Source organism: Oncorhynchus nerka, linkage group LG1 (genome assembly GCF_034236695.1).
Source record: "Oncorhynchus nerka isolate Pitt River linkage group LG1, Oner_Uvic_2.0, whole genome shotgun sequence".
NCBI lineage: Eukaryota > Metazoa > Chordata > Actinopteri > Salmoniformes > Salmonidae > Oncorhynchus > Oncorhynchus nerka.
Window position 1 is genome coordinate 27,458,412 of NC_088396.1, and position 16,868 is coordinate 27,475,279.

The 16,868-nt window shown below is 41.9% G+C and overlaps 1 protein-coding gene across 1 annotated transcript; it reads right to left on the bottom strand.

The window, feature by feature from the left end:
- Positions 1-339: 339 nt before the first annotated feature.
- Positions 340-13,896, bottom strand: LOC115128508 (glycine receptor, alpha 2). The gene is made up of 9 exons (XM_029658405.2): positions 13,462-13,896; positions 12,693-12,820; positions 9,287-9,354; positions 7,652-7,875; positions 6,359-6,441; positions 6,110-6,253; positions 5,789-6,003; positions 4,529-4,678; positions 340-3,749 (listed from the first exon to the last, which is right to left on the bottom strand). Exons 1-9 carry the CDS (start codon positions 13,527-13,529, stop codon positions 3,468-3,470), a joined length of 1,362 nt encoding a protein of 453 aa, XP_029514265.1. The 5' UTR covers positions 13,530-13,896; the 3' UTR covers positions 340-3,467.
- Positions 13,897-16,868: the final 2,972 nt, after the last annotated feature.

Sequence of the window (16,868 nt, forward strand, 5' to 3'; positions counted from 1 at the left end):
CGCGACCTGGATATAAAGAGAGCCCAGCAGTCACCCTGAGTCATTGGCCAGGTAAGAAGAAAGGACAGTTGTTGTTTTTTCTCTAACTTTGTCCCAAGTCACCATAGAGATGTCTGTTTTACTAGATTTTTCTTGGTTGGTCTCTAATCATTATTTATGGGTAATGATTCCCTGTTGCCATCCCACTAGAAATATTGAACTCTGTAGTCTGCATCATACTTCTTCTTCTAAAATGTGATCAGCTAGTTCCATACGGTACACATCATGTGATGTTCTGACAGTCTGTTTGATGATGGGACAACACACTACCATGATGAGGGAGAGGGCATATGTGGTGCACACTCAACTTTATTGATGTACAGTTTCTTAAACAACATTTTTCAGAAACAGCATTAGTTTCCCCTAGGACTTCTTTCAGCAGCGTTGGCAGAGTAGGGGGGGGGGGGTCTTCCTGCGGTGCGCAGGGATGAAATCTTCTGAGGAATACATCTATACATCTACATTGCGCCGCTGCTAAATGCAAATAGGGGAAACACTGAGCATTCAAGAAAATACTTTCCTTGTAGTATGTCAGGAGTGCAAGGACCAATAGCTGCTCTATACCATTGTGTTACGAGGATATCCTTCATAGTGGCAATGCAGTATAGTATACAATGTTAACTGTAATACGTACTGCCCAAAGAGGGAATGCATTCAGCAGTCCTCAGAGGAATCTTAAGAAGTAGAATAGAAATCTCAGTTTTTAAAAACATATCATCTGCCTTCATTACAATAAACATTTCATTACAATTAAATCTACAAAACGTACACCCCAACTCTAATATTTATCTGTGATACAAACAAATTAATTGGCAAAAAGGGAATATTGAGTAGTGGGATATTGTCTGTAGGTCAGAAGTTTGTCATGTACCCCATGTGACATATTTAAGAATAGAACAAGAAGAAAATGAAATGCAAAAGATGGAGTTTGAAAATAGCGATGATACGTTGAATAATGAAATAGATTAGATAACATGTATGTAATGATGATGACTTGATATAGAGTTGAAGTCAGAAGTTTACATACACTCAATTAGTATTTGGTAGCATTGCCTTTAAATTGTTTAACTTGGGTCAAACGTTTTGGGTAGCCTTCCACAAGCTTCCCAAAATAAGTTGGGTGAATTTTGGCCCATTCCTTCTGACAGAGCTGGTGTATCTGAGTCAGGTTTGTAGGCCTCCTTGCTCGCACACACTTTTTCAGTTCTGCCCACAAATGTTCTATAGGATGAGGTCAAGGCTTTGTGATGGCCACTCCAATACGTTGAACCTTTTGTCCTTAAGCCATTTTCCACAACTTTGGAAGTATGCTTGGGGTCATTGTCCATTTGGAAGACCCATTTGTGACCAAGCTTTAACTTCCGGACTGATGTCTTGAGATGTTGCTTCAATATATCCACATAATATTCTTCCCTCATGATGCCATCTATTTTGTGTAGTGCACCATCCCTTCTGCAGCAAAGCACCCCAACAACATGATGCTGCCACCCCTGTGCTTCACGGTTGGGATGGTGTTCTTTGCCTTGCAAGCATCCCCCTTTTTCATCCTAACAAAATTATGGTTATTATGGCCAAACAGTTGTATTTTTGTTTCATCAGACCAGAGGACATTTCTCCAAAAAGTACGATCTTTGTCCCCATGAGCAGTTGAAAACCGTAGTCTGGCTTTTTTATGGCGGTTTTGGAGCAGTGGCTTCTTCCTTGCTGAGCGACCTTTCAGGTCGGACCTGTTTTACTATGGATGTAGATACTTTTGTAGCTGTTTCCTCCAGCATCTTCACAAGGTCCTTTGCTGTTGTTCTGAAATTAATTTGCACTTTTTGTACCAAAGAACGTTCATCTCTAGGAGACAGAATGCATCTCCTTCCTGAGTGGTATGACGGCTGCGTGGTCCCATGGTGTTTATACTTGCGTACTATTGTTTGTACAGATGAACGTGGTACCTTCAGGCATTTGGACATTTTTCCCAAGGATGAACCAGACTTGTGGAGCTCTATAATGTGTTTTCTGAGGTCTTGGCTGATTTCTTTTGATTTTCCCAAGATGTCAAGCAGAGGCACTGAGTTTGATGGTAGGCCTTGAAATACATCCACAGGTACACCCCAAATTGACTCAAATTATGTCAATTAGCCTATCAGAAGCTTCTAAATCATTTTCTGGAATTTTCCAAGCTGTTTAAAGGTACAGTCAACTTAGTGTATGTGAACCTCTGACCCACTGGGATTGTGATACAGTGATTTATAAGTGAAATAATCTGTCTGTAAACAATTGTTGGAAAAATTACTTGTGTAATGCACAAAGTAGATGTCCTACCCGACTTGCCAAAACTATAATTTGTTAACAAAAAAATTGTGGAGTGGTTGAAAAACGAGTTTTAATGACTCCAACCTAAGTGTATGTAAACTTCTGACTTCAACTGTACGTTGAAGGGGAGTGGAAAATACAAACCACCTTTTAGGCAAAATTTTACTGAGTTTTAAATAAATAAGTGCATTCATTTCTGACAGACAGCTGAGTGAAAAGAGACATTGCTTTGTGAAAGATAGGGAAGCCTACCATTTATCTCCAAATCCATGATATCTAAGGCTTTGGGTAGCTTATAAAAATGCAGTTTCTAACTGTCAATCTGGATTTAATCTCTTCACACATGTAGGCCTTATAGATGTGTGTTTGGTTTTACTATACTTGAGGGGACCAGAACTCCTCACAAGGATAGTAAAACAAGGAAAATGCAATCAAGTGGGGACATTTTGCCAGTCCCAACAAGGAAAAATACTTTTTTAGTCTGTCTTGGGGTTAGGGTTAAGGTCAGAGTTTGGTTTAGGGGTTAGAGAAAATAGGATTTTGAATGGGAATCAATTGTTTGGTCTCCACAAGGATAGTAAAAATGTGTGTGTGTGTATACATTGTGCTCGTATAGAACTGCTGCTTGTAGAAACAGTGAGGAACTGCAGTACAATTGTATAAAACTGCTCTAAATCAACCTTCATATGAAAACCACACAAAAGTCTAACCCTAAAGCCCAGACTACTGCACATACAAATGCATGGAATGTTGCTCCATTGCAAGGTTGCACAAATGCAAAGGCAGTATTGTCTCATAAAATGTGGTCCACCTTTTTACATCATTGCTCTGTGCCTTGAGTAAAAACCCAGTAGAATCTCCAGGATGCATTAACACATAGGAATATATCTGTGCCTCACCACTTGTTCATCTACAACATGTGCATTAGTCTATTCGATTTTGCTTGAACACCTATCAATTATCCCTGAAAGAAAACCACCACCCCCAGCATCACTGTGCCTCTCCTCCATGTACAGTCCCACAACATAAAGTAGTCTCACTGCTGTCCAATCATTTCTCATTCAGTAAAATTAGAGTGAGAGAGAGATGAGGGTTCCATAGGTAAAACCTGCCGGGCAGAGCGACTACCCTGACTGCATGCCAATGTCCTCATGCCTGATGACCTTGTATGTTATCCAGTAGAAGATGTTGAAGAGGAGGAAGGCCATAGGGAAGGCTGCTCGGGACACAGTGTCAATCCTCTTGGCCCTGTCCACAAACCTTTTTCTTATCACCTCTTTCTCTTTAGGGGTTGGTGGTGCTGGGCTGGGGTTTGAGACGGCGTTTTTAACACCCGACCCATCCTTCAGACACTGAGTCATGCCGTAACCAGAGAAATTGAAGCGGCCATCCCTCATGTCATCATCCTGGTGAAACAAAACAAAGGCAGAACCATGGTGAGTTTGCTTCTGTTCAATGGAGAGAAAGAGTTTCAGACACACTCCCATGTGCACACACACTATGACATTGTGGTGTATGGCCAGTAGCCATGTTCTTGCGTCCTTTTCTTGGCCCGTGACTCAGGTGTTGTACCCTTTACCTGAGGATGCCTCCAGGCGACATCTACAGCTGCTTCATTAACACTGGGGACACAGCTGAATGTCTCCCAGATACACCCTCCCTACCTCCCTCCCTCTGCTGCAGCAGCAACAACAAGCGAACACACTTAGATAACCTGACACACTTCAGTCAACAAGTCTCCGACTGCCCTAAATGTTCATTCAGCCCAGTTTCATCATGTCACCCTTCCTTTTGAAAGACACCATTCATATGATCAGCCATGAGGCCCTGGGATTTGGTGTAGCAGTTACTGGCACCGCCTGCCTTTGGTGCATGTAAGCGAGGGATTGATCGAATCCTGGTCCCATATTGCATTTTCAACACACATTTTCTCAGTCTTGCCTGTCTCTCCCCATCTCTTCAATAGCAATTAAAAAATACTGGAGTGGAACTCCCAATCTTTAAAAATGGGTAATGAGTCTGGGCTTTGCAGTGACTGTTCTAACGGTAATCCCACTGGGCACAGACGTCAATTGAATGTCTATTCCACGTGGGTTCAACATAATTTCATTGAAATGGAGTAGAAACAACGTTGATTTAAGCAGCATGTGTCCAGTGGCATGCTCCTCAAGACTAGACTGTTTACCTTGTGAGTCCGCCTCTGTCTTCGCCTCAAGCGAAGTAAATCCTTCTGTTGCCTGGAAACAAAGTTAACCCCAGCATATTCCAGTAGGGCAGCGAATACAAACAGGAGACACACTGCCATCCAGATATCAATGGCCTTCACATAGGACACCTGTGACAAGAAACAAACAAACAATAGTTTACTGGGACTGCATAATCCTTGTATGTCCTGGCGTCATGATGCATCGGGCAATTAACATTTCAATGGGATTATTATCTTCCCTCATTGTGCTTTGTTATGTTAATCAGAGTTGATGTAAATTCTAAATCACCATAATTAGAGGGGTGGTATTTGCTAACAAGTGCTTTAAACTTTCAAAGTTGAAATTGATATGAGTGATTTCAGCGATAGCACTGGAAGGAAATAATTGCTGCTTCAATTACCAAGGTAACATAAAGGAAACAGTAGCAGTTAGGCTGAAGCCTTCATCTCCCAGCCGGATGTGAGATGGAGGCTAGAATCTGAAGGATGACCTCTTATTCATCCTACAATGACCTCGTCTGTCTCTCAAAATGACAGGTCATTTGCATGGAGAGAAAACAACTCAACGTTGTTGAGTGCTCTTTAGGCATATTGAGCTTTTGTTGCTGTGCCTCTCAAAGTCCTATCTTAATATTTATCAGCGTTTCTTTCATGCGGGCCTCTTTGACATGGCCGAGCCCTCCGTGGTAGAGCCATCCGTGGTCGAGCCCTCCGTGGTCATGTGTGGTCCAATGTGTAGGGAAATTATTGATCTTCAAGAGATGACTCACACTGGAGGCCTCTTGCTAGCGTAAGTGTGAATAGCAATTTAGTCTTTGACAGTGCACTGTCGCTGTGTATACACTACTGTTTAATTTAGTCATGTTATATCACCACCTAAATCACTATTCTAACAAGTTAAATACATTTCTTCAATATATTGTGATAATGTAATGTTTAAAGGTCTTCTCTGTTTTGCAACTTATTGATTTAAAAAATTAAAGACTTCGCAAATGCATTGATATTCGCTTGATATAAATCTATTGATTGCTTATCTATTGCCCTAGGCCACTTGAATCAGAACCCAATACTCAAACTTCAGGGAAGCATGGAGACTTCAACCTTAGGCATATTTACATTTCATGAGCAGGATCTGATTATGTACGACTTCGAAAATGAGTAGGAAATGGAATATTGATTGATCTGAACATGGCCCAGTATCCCTCTCTCCTCCATCAGATTGTCCACTCACAATATTACCTTAGGAAGGGAGGCTCTGGAGCCGGAGCTCTGGGTTGTCATGGTGAGCACAGTGGTGATGCCTAGCGCTACCCTGGCGGGCGCGGCGTCCATGTTGATCCAGAAGGAGACCCAGGAGAGGATGACAATGAGGAGGCTGGGGATGTACATCTGGATCAGGTAGTAACCCATCTGTCTCTCCAAGTGGAACTTCACCTCAATGCAGGTGAATTTACCTGGAGAACAAAACACACTGACACCTCAGATCAGGGATGGTGTGGTGTGTGCTTGAGAATGTCTGTGAATGTGTGTGTGTACAGTGTGTGTGTGTGGTTCTCTGACCGGTGTTGTAGCTTTTGGTACAGTATCCCAGCTCCTTCTCATCTCTCATGATAAACTGGGGGAGGGTCAGCCCTGCGGCCACCTGCACCGGATTTTTGTCCTTGCTCTCCCACTCAAAGATCAAGTCATTCATGGTGTAGCCAACTGAGGAATGAATGAATACAGCAAAGATGTTTGAGAGGTTATTGCATTTTTACAAACCATGTTGCATGTGCTTTACCATGTGGGATGTAAGGAGCAGTCACTTACAGCTCTCCAGTTGCATGGTACAGATCTGCATGTCCATGGGAAAGTTCTTCAGATCCATTGGACAAGATAGAATGAGAGTCAACCTTTGAAGAAGAGACATGTAAAGGTAAGGAGTCAACTGTGCAGGCATTCTTTGTGAATGTACAAATCAATTATATAAATTATGTAGATACTGGCTTATTACATTGTGTTCTATACCTCACTCAATAGATGCATGTAATGTAAAAGTACAAATCTTATATGGAACCTAATTTTTACTGTTTCAAGATTTAAATACAAGCTCCCTACAATGTATGCCTACTGTGTACAGTATGTGATAAACATATACTCCTCTCCTGCAGTCAATGCTCTTTCTCTTTCCCCTCTGAGAGCCTCCTCCTCCCACACAGCATGTGGGATTCCCTTCAGCAGGTTCTTATCACACTTTCATTACTGGACAGTTATTGCGTCTGAGATGTATTGTCGTCTGCAGTCTGCTCTATCTCTCATCTCTTCTCTCATGAATGGAGCGAGTGGCTAACCACCTTTCATCTGTTCTCTCAGAACCCCCTGCCTCCCTCCACACCTGGGCTCCCCCGCCTGAATCAGCTCTCCAAATGGACAAAATTGAGCTGCATTATTCCGTTCCCTTGAGGTTTAAATCTGAGGCTGAGTTGTGTGACTGAAGTGATATTGAAATGAAATGAAATTTTATGTAATGTAAGTGTAGTAGTGATTTTTGTAGGAGGAGGCTATTGTATGAAAGTTACCCATGTCTCATCTACTACGAGTGGGCTGCATCTACAGCAAAGTGATTCCATCTTACTGATCCCATGCAATGCTAGGGATGAAGCAAATGCCCAGTGGAAATTAATAGCCTACATGAGCGGCTTTTTTCCCCATACTCCATCCCTGAACGTATTCTAAACATCTTTGGAGAAAAATTCCCTGTAGCCTTAGGCTACTCAAGTAGTTTGTGTCTATGGAGACTCTTAGTGGAGACCATATTGCAGCCAATTCCTCCAGGTAAAGGAATGCTTTATTGAGATGAATCCCATGAAACCAGAGAGGTAGTCTTTGATGTTTCTTACAAAAGTAATTACATGTGCGTTAAGGGCTTGGAAGTAGACTAACGTTGAAGGGAATCTCTGACTGTCTGCTGAAATTTCACTGGATTTGAATATTTTCTTTGTTTGGATGTTTCCAACAGGAAATGTTCTGCGTGACCTTGTTCTACATCTCTCCAGGCTATTTTACTTATTTCCCCAATCAATAGAGTTGAGTCCACCATTCAATGCATGCTCCACATCTGACCTGATACTGTACAGGACGGTACCATCTTTGAAGACCCTCAGGAGCTTGTTGTCTGTGGTGACATCATGGAAGTTGGCACCTTTCTCATTGGCGAAGAACAGGTCAGGTTTCCAGATAGAATCCAACATGGACGGATCCAGGTCCAGAGAGGAGTCTGGGTATTTGCTGTACGCCAGCCGAGGGTCTCTCCACTTCTGTCGCAGGAAGATGTTCACTCTGTAATCCTTGAGTAAATAGTGAAATCAGCTTTAGAACGGCTTTATTTTGACATATTAACTACTTTTGTCTATCCCCATTAAATATACAGTACTCTACTTTTGATGACTAGAATATGTTGGGTCTGGTCACTTACTCATGACTGGTCACTGGTCACTTACTCATGACTGGTCAATGACTGTGGACTTTTACATATTTAGAATGATAGTGTTACTAATACAAAACAACATTAACCTCTTAATATGTTGGCCAAATGCCTGCCTCGGGTTTTTGGTTCCATCGTAGTGACATGCAGCATTACATTTGGCACCTAATATTGCACCAATGATACTAATATTAATATCAATGGTAATAGAATACAGACACTGTGGGACGACCACAACCTTAACTGGAGAAATTGCTCAATTATTTGTTTTATATAGAATTGTAATATGATAAATAATAGCATGAATGAATGGATGCAATACATGGATTTCAATGCATGTTTGTAAATCACAGCGCAATACCATCATCTAAAATCCAAATGACATTTTAAGAGTAGATACAAATTTGTTGAAAAGAGCAATCAAAAAATTGCAGCCATCAGTCTAACTTAGTTACTTGCTCCATATGATCAGTTTCCTCTGTTATTGCTGAAGTGCCATAATAGGAGATAGATGATGTTTGGGTGACCCAGGAAGTAGAAGCAGAAAGTACATTGAAGTTTGAAGACGCATTTAGTATTGACTCATGCAGGTTTTAAGAAGCTTGATTGCAGATGAACAGACCGTATCAGATGAGATGCCTTTTCTCTCCCTTTCAGAACAGACCTCTTTGGTAGGCAGTAGTGTATTTGCGGTCAACAGTCTATTGGCAGTCCCAGATGTGTATGCTTATGTGTGACAAGGTATTGAACAATTGTGGGCAAATGTTTGAACCCCAGCTCAGCTGGCAAATACCGTCATTGCGATATAACTATTGAATGGGATCTCAATGCGTATTCTAGGTTTGCTATTGTTTACCCCTTGAGCAGTTGCATGTCTTGAGATATTACACCCGATCAATCTGCTTAAATCTCACACCTACAGCTATTGGCTGCAATTAAAGTGAATTATGTGCTTGCATTCACTGTGTAAATGATTAAAACAGAACTAACTTAACACATGCACAAGGGAGTGTCATGGGAATAGCAATCCAATATTGCCTTGAGTATAGTGTGCTATACTTGCCCCCTGGAGCTGCCAATAGACTAAGGGGATGGGACAAAGTGAATCATCGCACATGAAGAAGTAAACGTTGAAAACATCCATAAACTAAAAGGAAAATTAGCTCATGAACAGCAAAGAAATGATTTGGATTGGATGATTTAAATCTTAAACTCCAGAGGAGAAAAATAGCCAGGCTGAAGACAACATGACCAAGCACAACACTCCAACTCACCATTGTAGTTTCTGCTATAGAACCAAAGCTGTTGATAAATATGTTGCAGGTAACATTAACTGGGGGACCTGCAGGTTGGAGGACAGACAGCACATTGACATGTTTGACAGGGAAGAGGTAAAGCAAGAAGACGTTCGGGACACTTACCATGCTGGTCTCTGTGACCGAGCCCAAAGCTGTTGATAAAAATATTGCATGTAACGTTTACAGGGGGACCTGTGAAATGGAGTGAGAATGAGGTGACAAGAAAAAGTCAATACGTTTTTTTAGCCCTTAATTATCATGTGCCATCTGCACGGGGTGCTTTAGCAAATAGAGGTGAGGGAGGTTGAGGAAGATAGTGGTGCAATATCTGTTGGACGTAACTTGAGTGTAATAAATGTATCTATCACCAAAATATGGGCTGTATGTATTTCTGTCAACATAAGAAAGGCATGTTGTTCTCCTAAGCAAGTCATAAAGCCACAGATAGTCGTTGACTAATATCATCACCAAGTGTTTGTCTTCAAAAGCAGGCCTGATACAGTAATAAGACCAGGTAAAAAAAATGGCGGAATCATTATTCAACAAACAGTGGTATCGTTCAGAAATACTGACTTACTTCACTAAATCAATAAGGATGACAACGAATGTTTTACTGGATTGGGTTAAAGGACAGACAAAAACACATGCTGAAAGACAAACCGAGAGACACGTTGACACACACACACACACACACTGGCATTAAACAGTGGCACATGCAAACAGAACAGTTAATTTAGTGTCACAAGCATTATGCTGATATCTTTGAGGACTGGTGGCAGAATGACTGGTAAATACATTAACAGTGGGAAAAGAATAGTAGGAAATAGTAAACCCTGTGTCATCTCAACGCCCTTCACTGACATGAGTTCTCCAAGCAGCCTTCACTGACATGAGTTCTCCAAGCAGCCTTCACTGACATGAGTTCTCCAAACAGCCTTCACTGACATGAGTTCTCCAAGCAGCCTTCACTGACATGAGTTCTCCAAACAGCCTTCACTGACATGAGTTCTCCAAGCAGCCTTCACTGACATGAGTTCTCCAAACAGCCTTCACTGACATGAGTTCTCCAAGCAGCCTTCACTGACATGAGTTCTCCAAGCAGCCTTCACTGACATGAGTTCTCCAAGCAGCCTTCACTGACATGAGTTCTCCAAGCAGCCTTCACAGACATGAGTTCTCCAAGCAGCCTTCACTGACATGAGTTCTCCAAGCAGCCTTCACTGACATGAGTTCTCCAAGCAGCCTTCACTGACATGAGTTCTCCAAGCAGCCTTCACTGACATGAGTTCTCCAAACAGCCTTCACTGACATGAGTTCTCCAAGCAGCCTTCACTGACATGAGTTCTCCAAGCAGCCTTCACTGACATGAGTTCTCCAAGCAGCCTTCACTGACATGAGTTCTCCAAGCAGCCTTCACTGACATGAGTTCTCCAAGCAGCCTTCACTGACATGAGTTCTCCAAGCAGCCTTCGACAGCAAAGACCCTTTAAAGCAGCGCCAAATCTTGGTCTCTGTGTTAAGATGTGAGCACAGTGTCCTTCCCCTGTGTATTCATCAATATTCAATGTGACGTGGTGGTATTAATATTTGCCTCTGTTTGTAGTCGGGCAACAACATTTTTACGGAATAACTCTGCACAACAACCTCGGCAAGGAAATGTAGGTCAGGCTCCAGCAACACTGTGGGGAATAGTTGTGACACAGTATGGTTTGTAAGTGAAAAACTACCATCATCTATGTATATCCCTGTATACTGTACATGGATGTGTAAATGTACTGTAAGTGTGTATGTGTGCGTGCATGCGCATGTGTTGGTGTGGTATTACACCTCATTAGACTGGAATTCTCTATCTGCCAGAGACTCTGTCCTTCATCAATTTACCAGACAAGGTAAGATCATGTTTTTCACTCCAGACTTTTTTTTTCACCTCTACTCCAACATTCTCCCATATCCATATACTGATTAAAATTGTTTCTGCTTTTCAGAACAGACAAGTCTTCCCCTAATCTTAAGTCAATTTCTGAAGTCTTGTCTACACTTGTTTTCCATTCTCCCAGACAGAGTGGATAGATCTGGGCCAATGTTTCTGGGTTGAGGCTGAGTCTTACTGACCAATCTCAGACTGGGTTTCCTGTGCTATTTTCCTCACAGTGGCCTTCTCTTCAGCATTGTTCCACCACTAGTCTCCCAGCCCTCCTGACCCAGCCTGCCTGCCTGTCTGGGGTGTGCCCCTGCCTGCCTCCCTGTCTGGGGTGTGCCCCTGCCTGCCTCCCTGTCTGGGGTGTGCCCCTGCCTGCCTCCCTGTCTGGGGTGTGCCCCTGCCTGCCTCCCTGTCTGGGGTGTGCCCCTGCCTGCCTCCCTGTCTGGGGTGTGCCCCTGCCTGCCTCCCTGTCTGGGGTGTGCCCCTGCCTGCCGTTGACGTTTATTGTCATGAATCTTGCACTGGAGGAAGAACTTATATTGTAAAAATAATGAAAACAAAAATGTAAGGTTAGGCATTAGGCATAGCAGTGTGGTTAAGGTTAGGTTTAAATGAATTGTATGACTTTGTGGCTATGCTAGCTGGTGACCACTCTGTAGAGCTGCCTCCAGGGCAAGATTCATGACAATAAATGCCAACCTGCTCCCTGAGCCCCACCAATGAGTTCCCTTCCCTCTCCTTACTCAGCTCCATCACAGTGACAGATGCTGTGTCTCTCCCCCTCACCACAACACAACAATAGAGGAACTCAACAGCCCACAGTCTAGCCAGAGGGAACCAATCCCTCATCTGTGGCTGTCACTGTGGCACCATCGTTGTTTTGGGGCCCACATCTATAACTTTAAGCTCATTATTGTTTTTCTAGTGTTGAATACTGATGGTAAATATAGCTGTTGCACACTATAAATGACAATTGAGGAAATAGCTATAGTTATTGGGTGTTGTGATGGTGGGCTGAGATATAAAACTATATCGAGCCTACTGCTTGGTTCTGGTGTGAGCCCTTCATGTTCGATAGCTCAATCCCTCAATCCCAAGTCCTACAGGGATGAGGATGTCACTGTCTACAAGTGTGATTGATAGCCATTCTTCTTTAAATATTTAAGCGGTGGGTTTCATCAATAGACAAATACATCATATGTTCATAATGGGCCTTATTTACAATTGATGGGTTTTTAAGTTGAGAATGTATACATTGTTCAAAATATGCCCTATTGACTGTTGAAGGTGTGTTCAGTTGAGAATGTATACACCTACATCATTATATGTAAGGGATGTCAATACTTTAGAAAATTAAATACAGCCATATAGGTGGATACACTGATAATTCCAGATGCATTTTATGCCAATTTTTTGTAATCCACACTAAACAAGTCATAGGAAAGCCAAATAAAAACCAACCTTTGAAGTTCGGTCTTATTCGTGCATCATAACCCGATGTTCTACCCATCAATGAGTCCAGAAAGTCTGAGGGAGACAAGTTAGTAGTAGATCCTGATCTGGACTCATGCTCCTTGGCATCCACCACCCTGTGAGAAACAAACGAAAAACACCTACTTAGTCCAAAGTGTGGTGAAAACATTTCTATTTAAACACAACCAAAGATGATCCTGGCCTGAATAGGTATTAAGATAAACACAAATACGATTCAAATTCTATGATTATGGAGAATTACAATAGTGTGGAACACATTGGCAGACAAGGTGTGCAATAAGCCTCTTGTCACTGTAATGGAGAATTGGCATCGTGACTCTCCTCATTGTATACCTATTGGCTATGCACATTTTGAAATAAGTCACTCCGGCATAGGCTACTATAATTTCACAACGTTTTGACAACGCCCACAGAGTTAGAGGCAGTGATTAGCTTGGCTACACATCCTATGCTATATTTTCAGTCCAATGACTGAACATTAAAGCTGTATGATTGCTACCTTCCATTAGTAACATTGGAACTTTGAGGTCCATGAGGAAATAATGTGTTCATTTCAGGTAGGTTCATATTACATTTCCTAAACTTTGTTTTAATGGCAACGCACTTTGCCTTTTCAAACGATTAACATTACAGTTGAATAGACTACATATACATACATCCAAGAAAGTATCTAATTCGATTTGGAATAGTTTTATTTGTTTATGTTAAATGGCCAATAACGTAGCCATTCACCTACCTGCTGTTGTTGGTCTCCATTAAACATGCAAATAAAGCAGTCAAGACTTTGATAAAGGGGCGATTCATTCCTCTTGATTTTTTATTTCTTCACTTCTTTATTTCTTCCATATGTGAATGCTGGTCAAACACACAATCCAAGCAGCAGTATCGCTTTATTTCTGACCAAAGCGCAGTCGGGTGTTCTCGTGGCACACAGAGAATACGCAGGTGGCATTCCAGTCCGTAGGATCATAGTTTAGTTTGATGAAACACTGGTTCCCAGAATCATAAATTCTGAGTCATTGCCGCCAAAAAAAGAACCTGTAAAAAAAACGTCGTGAGCTGACACAATTCGCCGAGTCGTCAATGAGGCGTTCTCACTTTCATTCAAAAACTCACTGAAAACAGATGTATGTTCTCAAAAACATATAGCGGCGTTGAAGCATAATCTTTCCTTGCGTTGAAGACTGTCCACTGCTGGAATGGAGACGAGTGGACGCCTCTTCAGATTCAGCACTTGGATAGCTCCCGTTACCTTTGCGCGCAAGCGCACCATTAAGAACTGGAGGGCGCGAGTTGATTTTCAATATGTCATATAAATGAGGAATACAACATTTTAAAAAATAAATTCAAATTAGCGTTGTTAATGATCCAAATTCCTGTGTTTCGAGTAAAATTCCCATGAAAGCTGTCCATAAAAAGGTATGGATATGGAAGTGCTCAGGTCAGGAGGGACTGCACACAGATGTTGTGTGCCAGAACATCTTCTTGTCAGATAATACTTTTCTAGAATGTTTCATCACCTGACACTCGCTGGCTGGCTGCCTGCAACCTGGTCTCAGAACACTTCATATTATTCTGTAAGTAAATCTGAGACACTCCATTTAGTTTGATATATTACGTTTCATGTGGTATGTATTAATATGTGGATGTCCATCACCCATTTCTTACGATATCATATGAATTACAATTCGTATTATAAGGTAAGAATTTGCTAAAAGTACTATATGTTACGAATTGTAGCTAGCTGGCTAACGTTAGTAAGCAGTTGCTTATCTACAGATAGTTTGTTGATAGTATAACCATCTGTAGATCACCTATACGGGACTATCTGAATAAAGTGTGACCCAAATGATTAATGTTTTCCAATGGAGACACACATACGGCAATTAACCACCTAGAAAATAGAGATTAACAGCATCCTCTGTGAGCAGTAGCAGGTATACTAACAACATTTAGGTTGGTGCTGCAAAACCAGCACCAACCAGAGTCTAAATGGATTGCACTATAAACCAGGCAATGTAAAATCCTCAATTCCACATAGAGCAGCAAGCAACAGTGGCCAATCTCACTTGTATCTGGGCAGTTTTATGAAAGAAAGGCTTGTCCTGCTTTGTGCCTTATTTTAATGGGCATTAGAAGTCCTGGGTGAGTGAAAGAGACAGCTCTAGTCGGGGGATTAGGGTGTTTTATTATTGTTAAACCCACAGATTGATACATCTCTCTTTCCTTTTTGTGACGTGCAGAATGGGATTTAAATTCCTTAATTATCTGACGGTTATCTGATCCACCTGCCCAAAGGTCCTTACTGATGGGATCTAATGACCATTTGGAGTTTGGAACATGGTCAAGCCAATTGTAGCTGTCTTTGGACTCGAAGTGACTACGGATGGGGTCAGTGTGTCTTGATCCTCTATACATTGTCTCATTACTTATTCATCATACATCCTGTCTGGGTTTATTTAATGAGATATGGGAAGAGTTTCTGGTTGATCAGTGAAACCTTCTCTAAGATAACGTTTGCCAAGATGAGGGTTTCTCTTTAGGGATGTTAAGAGATTTCTCTGGGATCTGAGACAAGATATGTTTTGGTGTGTGTGTTGTGTACAAAAGTCTTCCTATTCACGGAAAACAGGAGGGGAACGATTGCAGCTCATTACAATAGACCAAGGCTACTTTAATAAAGATTGGGAAACACCCCCCGCTGCATGTTTGGGGTTTTGCTCTAGCACTACACAGCTGATTCAAATGACCAACTCATCATCATGCTTTGATTGTTTGAATCAGCTGTGTAGTGCCAAGGCAAAAAACTAAACAGGCACCCAGGGGGGGCCCCAGGACCGACTTTGGGAAACCCTGACCTAGATGATTCAATATTGGTCTGATGACTCAAAACATACTACATTTTTTCCTCTACATTTTCTCATTTAAAATATAACTTTTTTAATGACTGTGACTGGAAGGTTCATGTATTGTATACTCTGTAGTGCAAATAAAACTGATTCATCCATTGAAAGTCTCTTAACCTTTCATTGCCGTTGGGGAGTAGAACATGTCAATTCGCAGGCGCTCTAATGAAAAAGAAAGGACACACCTCAAACCAGAGCAATTCATACATCCTGTACCATGAGATCCAATGTGACACTTGCAATTTGGTTCATAGAATTAAACAGGGGAGGAGAGAAGGAGGAGGAAGATGGAGTGGATTATTTCCTCCTGGGCCTCAGACAGTCTCTCGCAGCAGAACAGCACAGCAGAGGAGCTTGAAGCTGAGCCAGTCAGTAACAGAGTGCCAGACTGAGGAGTAATATAACCCCCAAGCATGTCACAGCATTCAGGCATGTGTTGTACCAAGAAGTAATCTCACACAGCCTATGGATGGCTTGACATGAATGAGAGAGAGAGAGAAAAAGAGAGACATTTTCACACTGTTGTTGTTATTGTCTCCCTGTGTGCTCTCCAGCCTTTCCAAGTCCAATGAACATCATTCATGCCTTTCGACCATGATGATAAGGCACTTGCAGCCTCCTAAATGGCTTACACAGTTTGAATTCAGGACAGGTCCATGCTCTTATATAAATACTTAAGAAATGAGCAACGCTAAATATCTAAATCGGATTTGATATGTCAGTCTCACTCGTGTGTGTGAGAGTGTGAGTGTGAGTGAGAGTGTGAGTGAGAGTGAGAGTGAGTGCGTCTCTCTGTCAGTCAGTCAGTTATCCCCTTATCCCCTGGCTCCCTCTGGGTGGCCAACCTTTCAGCATTTACAGTGATGTGCCTCTGAAATCTGTTTCCAGGGCAACCGGGGCACCAAATACATTCCCGGAGGCATCTTGCTGGTGTGCCTTTTGTTTATACTATTCATATCTGAGAGACAATTTATCCACTCCTACTTACAGTATATGAATATGCTAACTGAAAAAGACGGTGAATGACAAAGGGAAAATATATTCAGTGACAAACGATTTTCAAACAGATGAATTGAATAACCTCACATTGTCCTTATTAATCCACACTGTTTCATCCACCCTGGACTCAGGAGTAGATGCAACATAGTAAAAGTCAATCTGTCCCCTTCCATTTAGTGTGATATGATAAGTGTCATATGGTATGATATATTATGAATTCCAATTTCTTGTGGCTAAC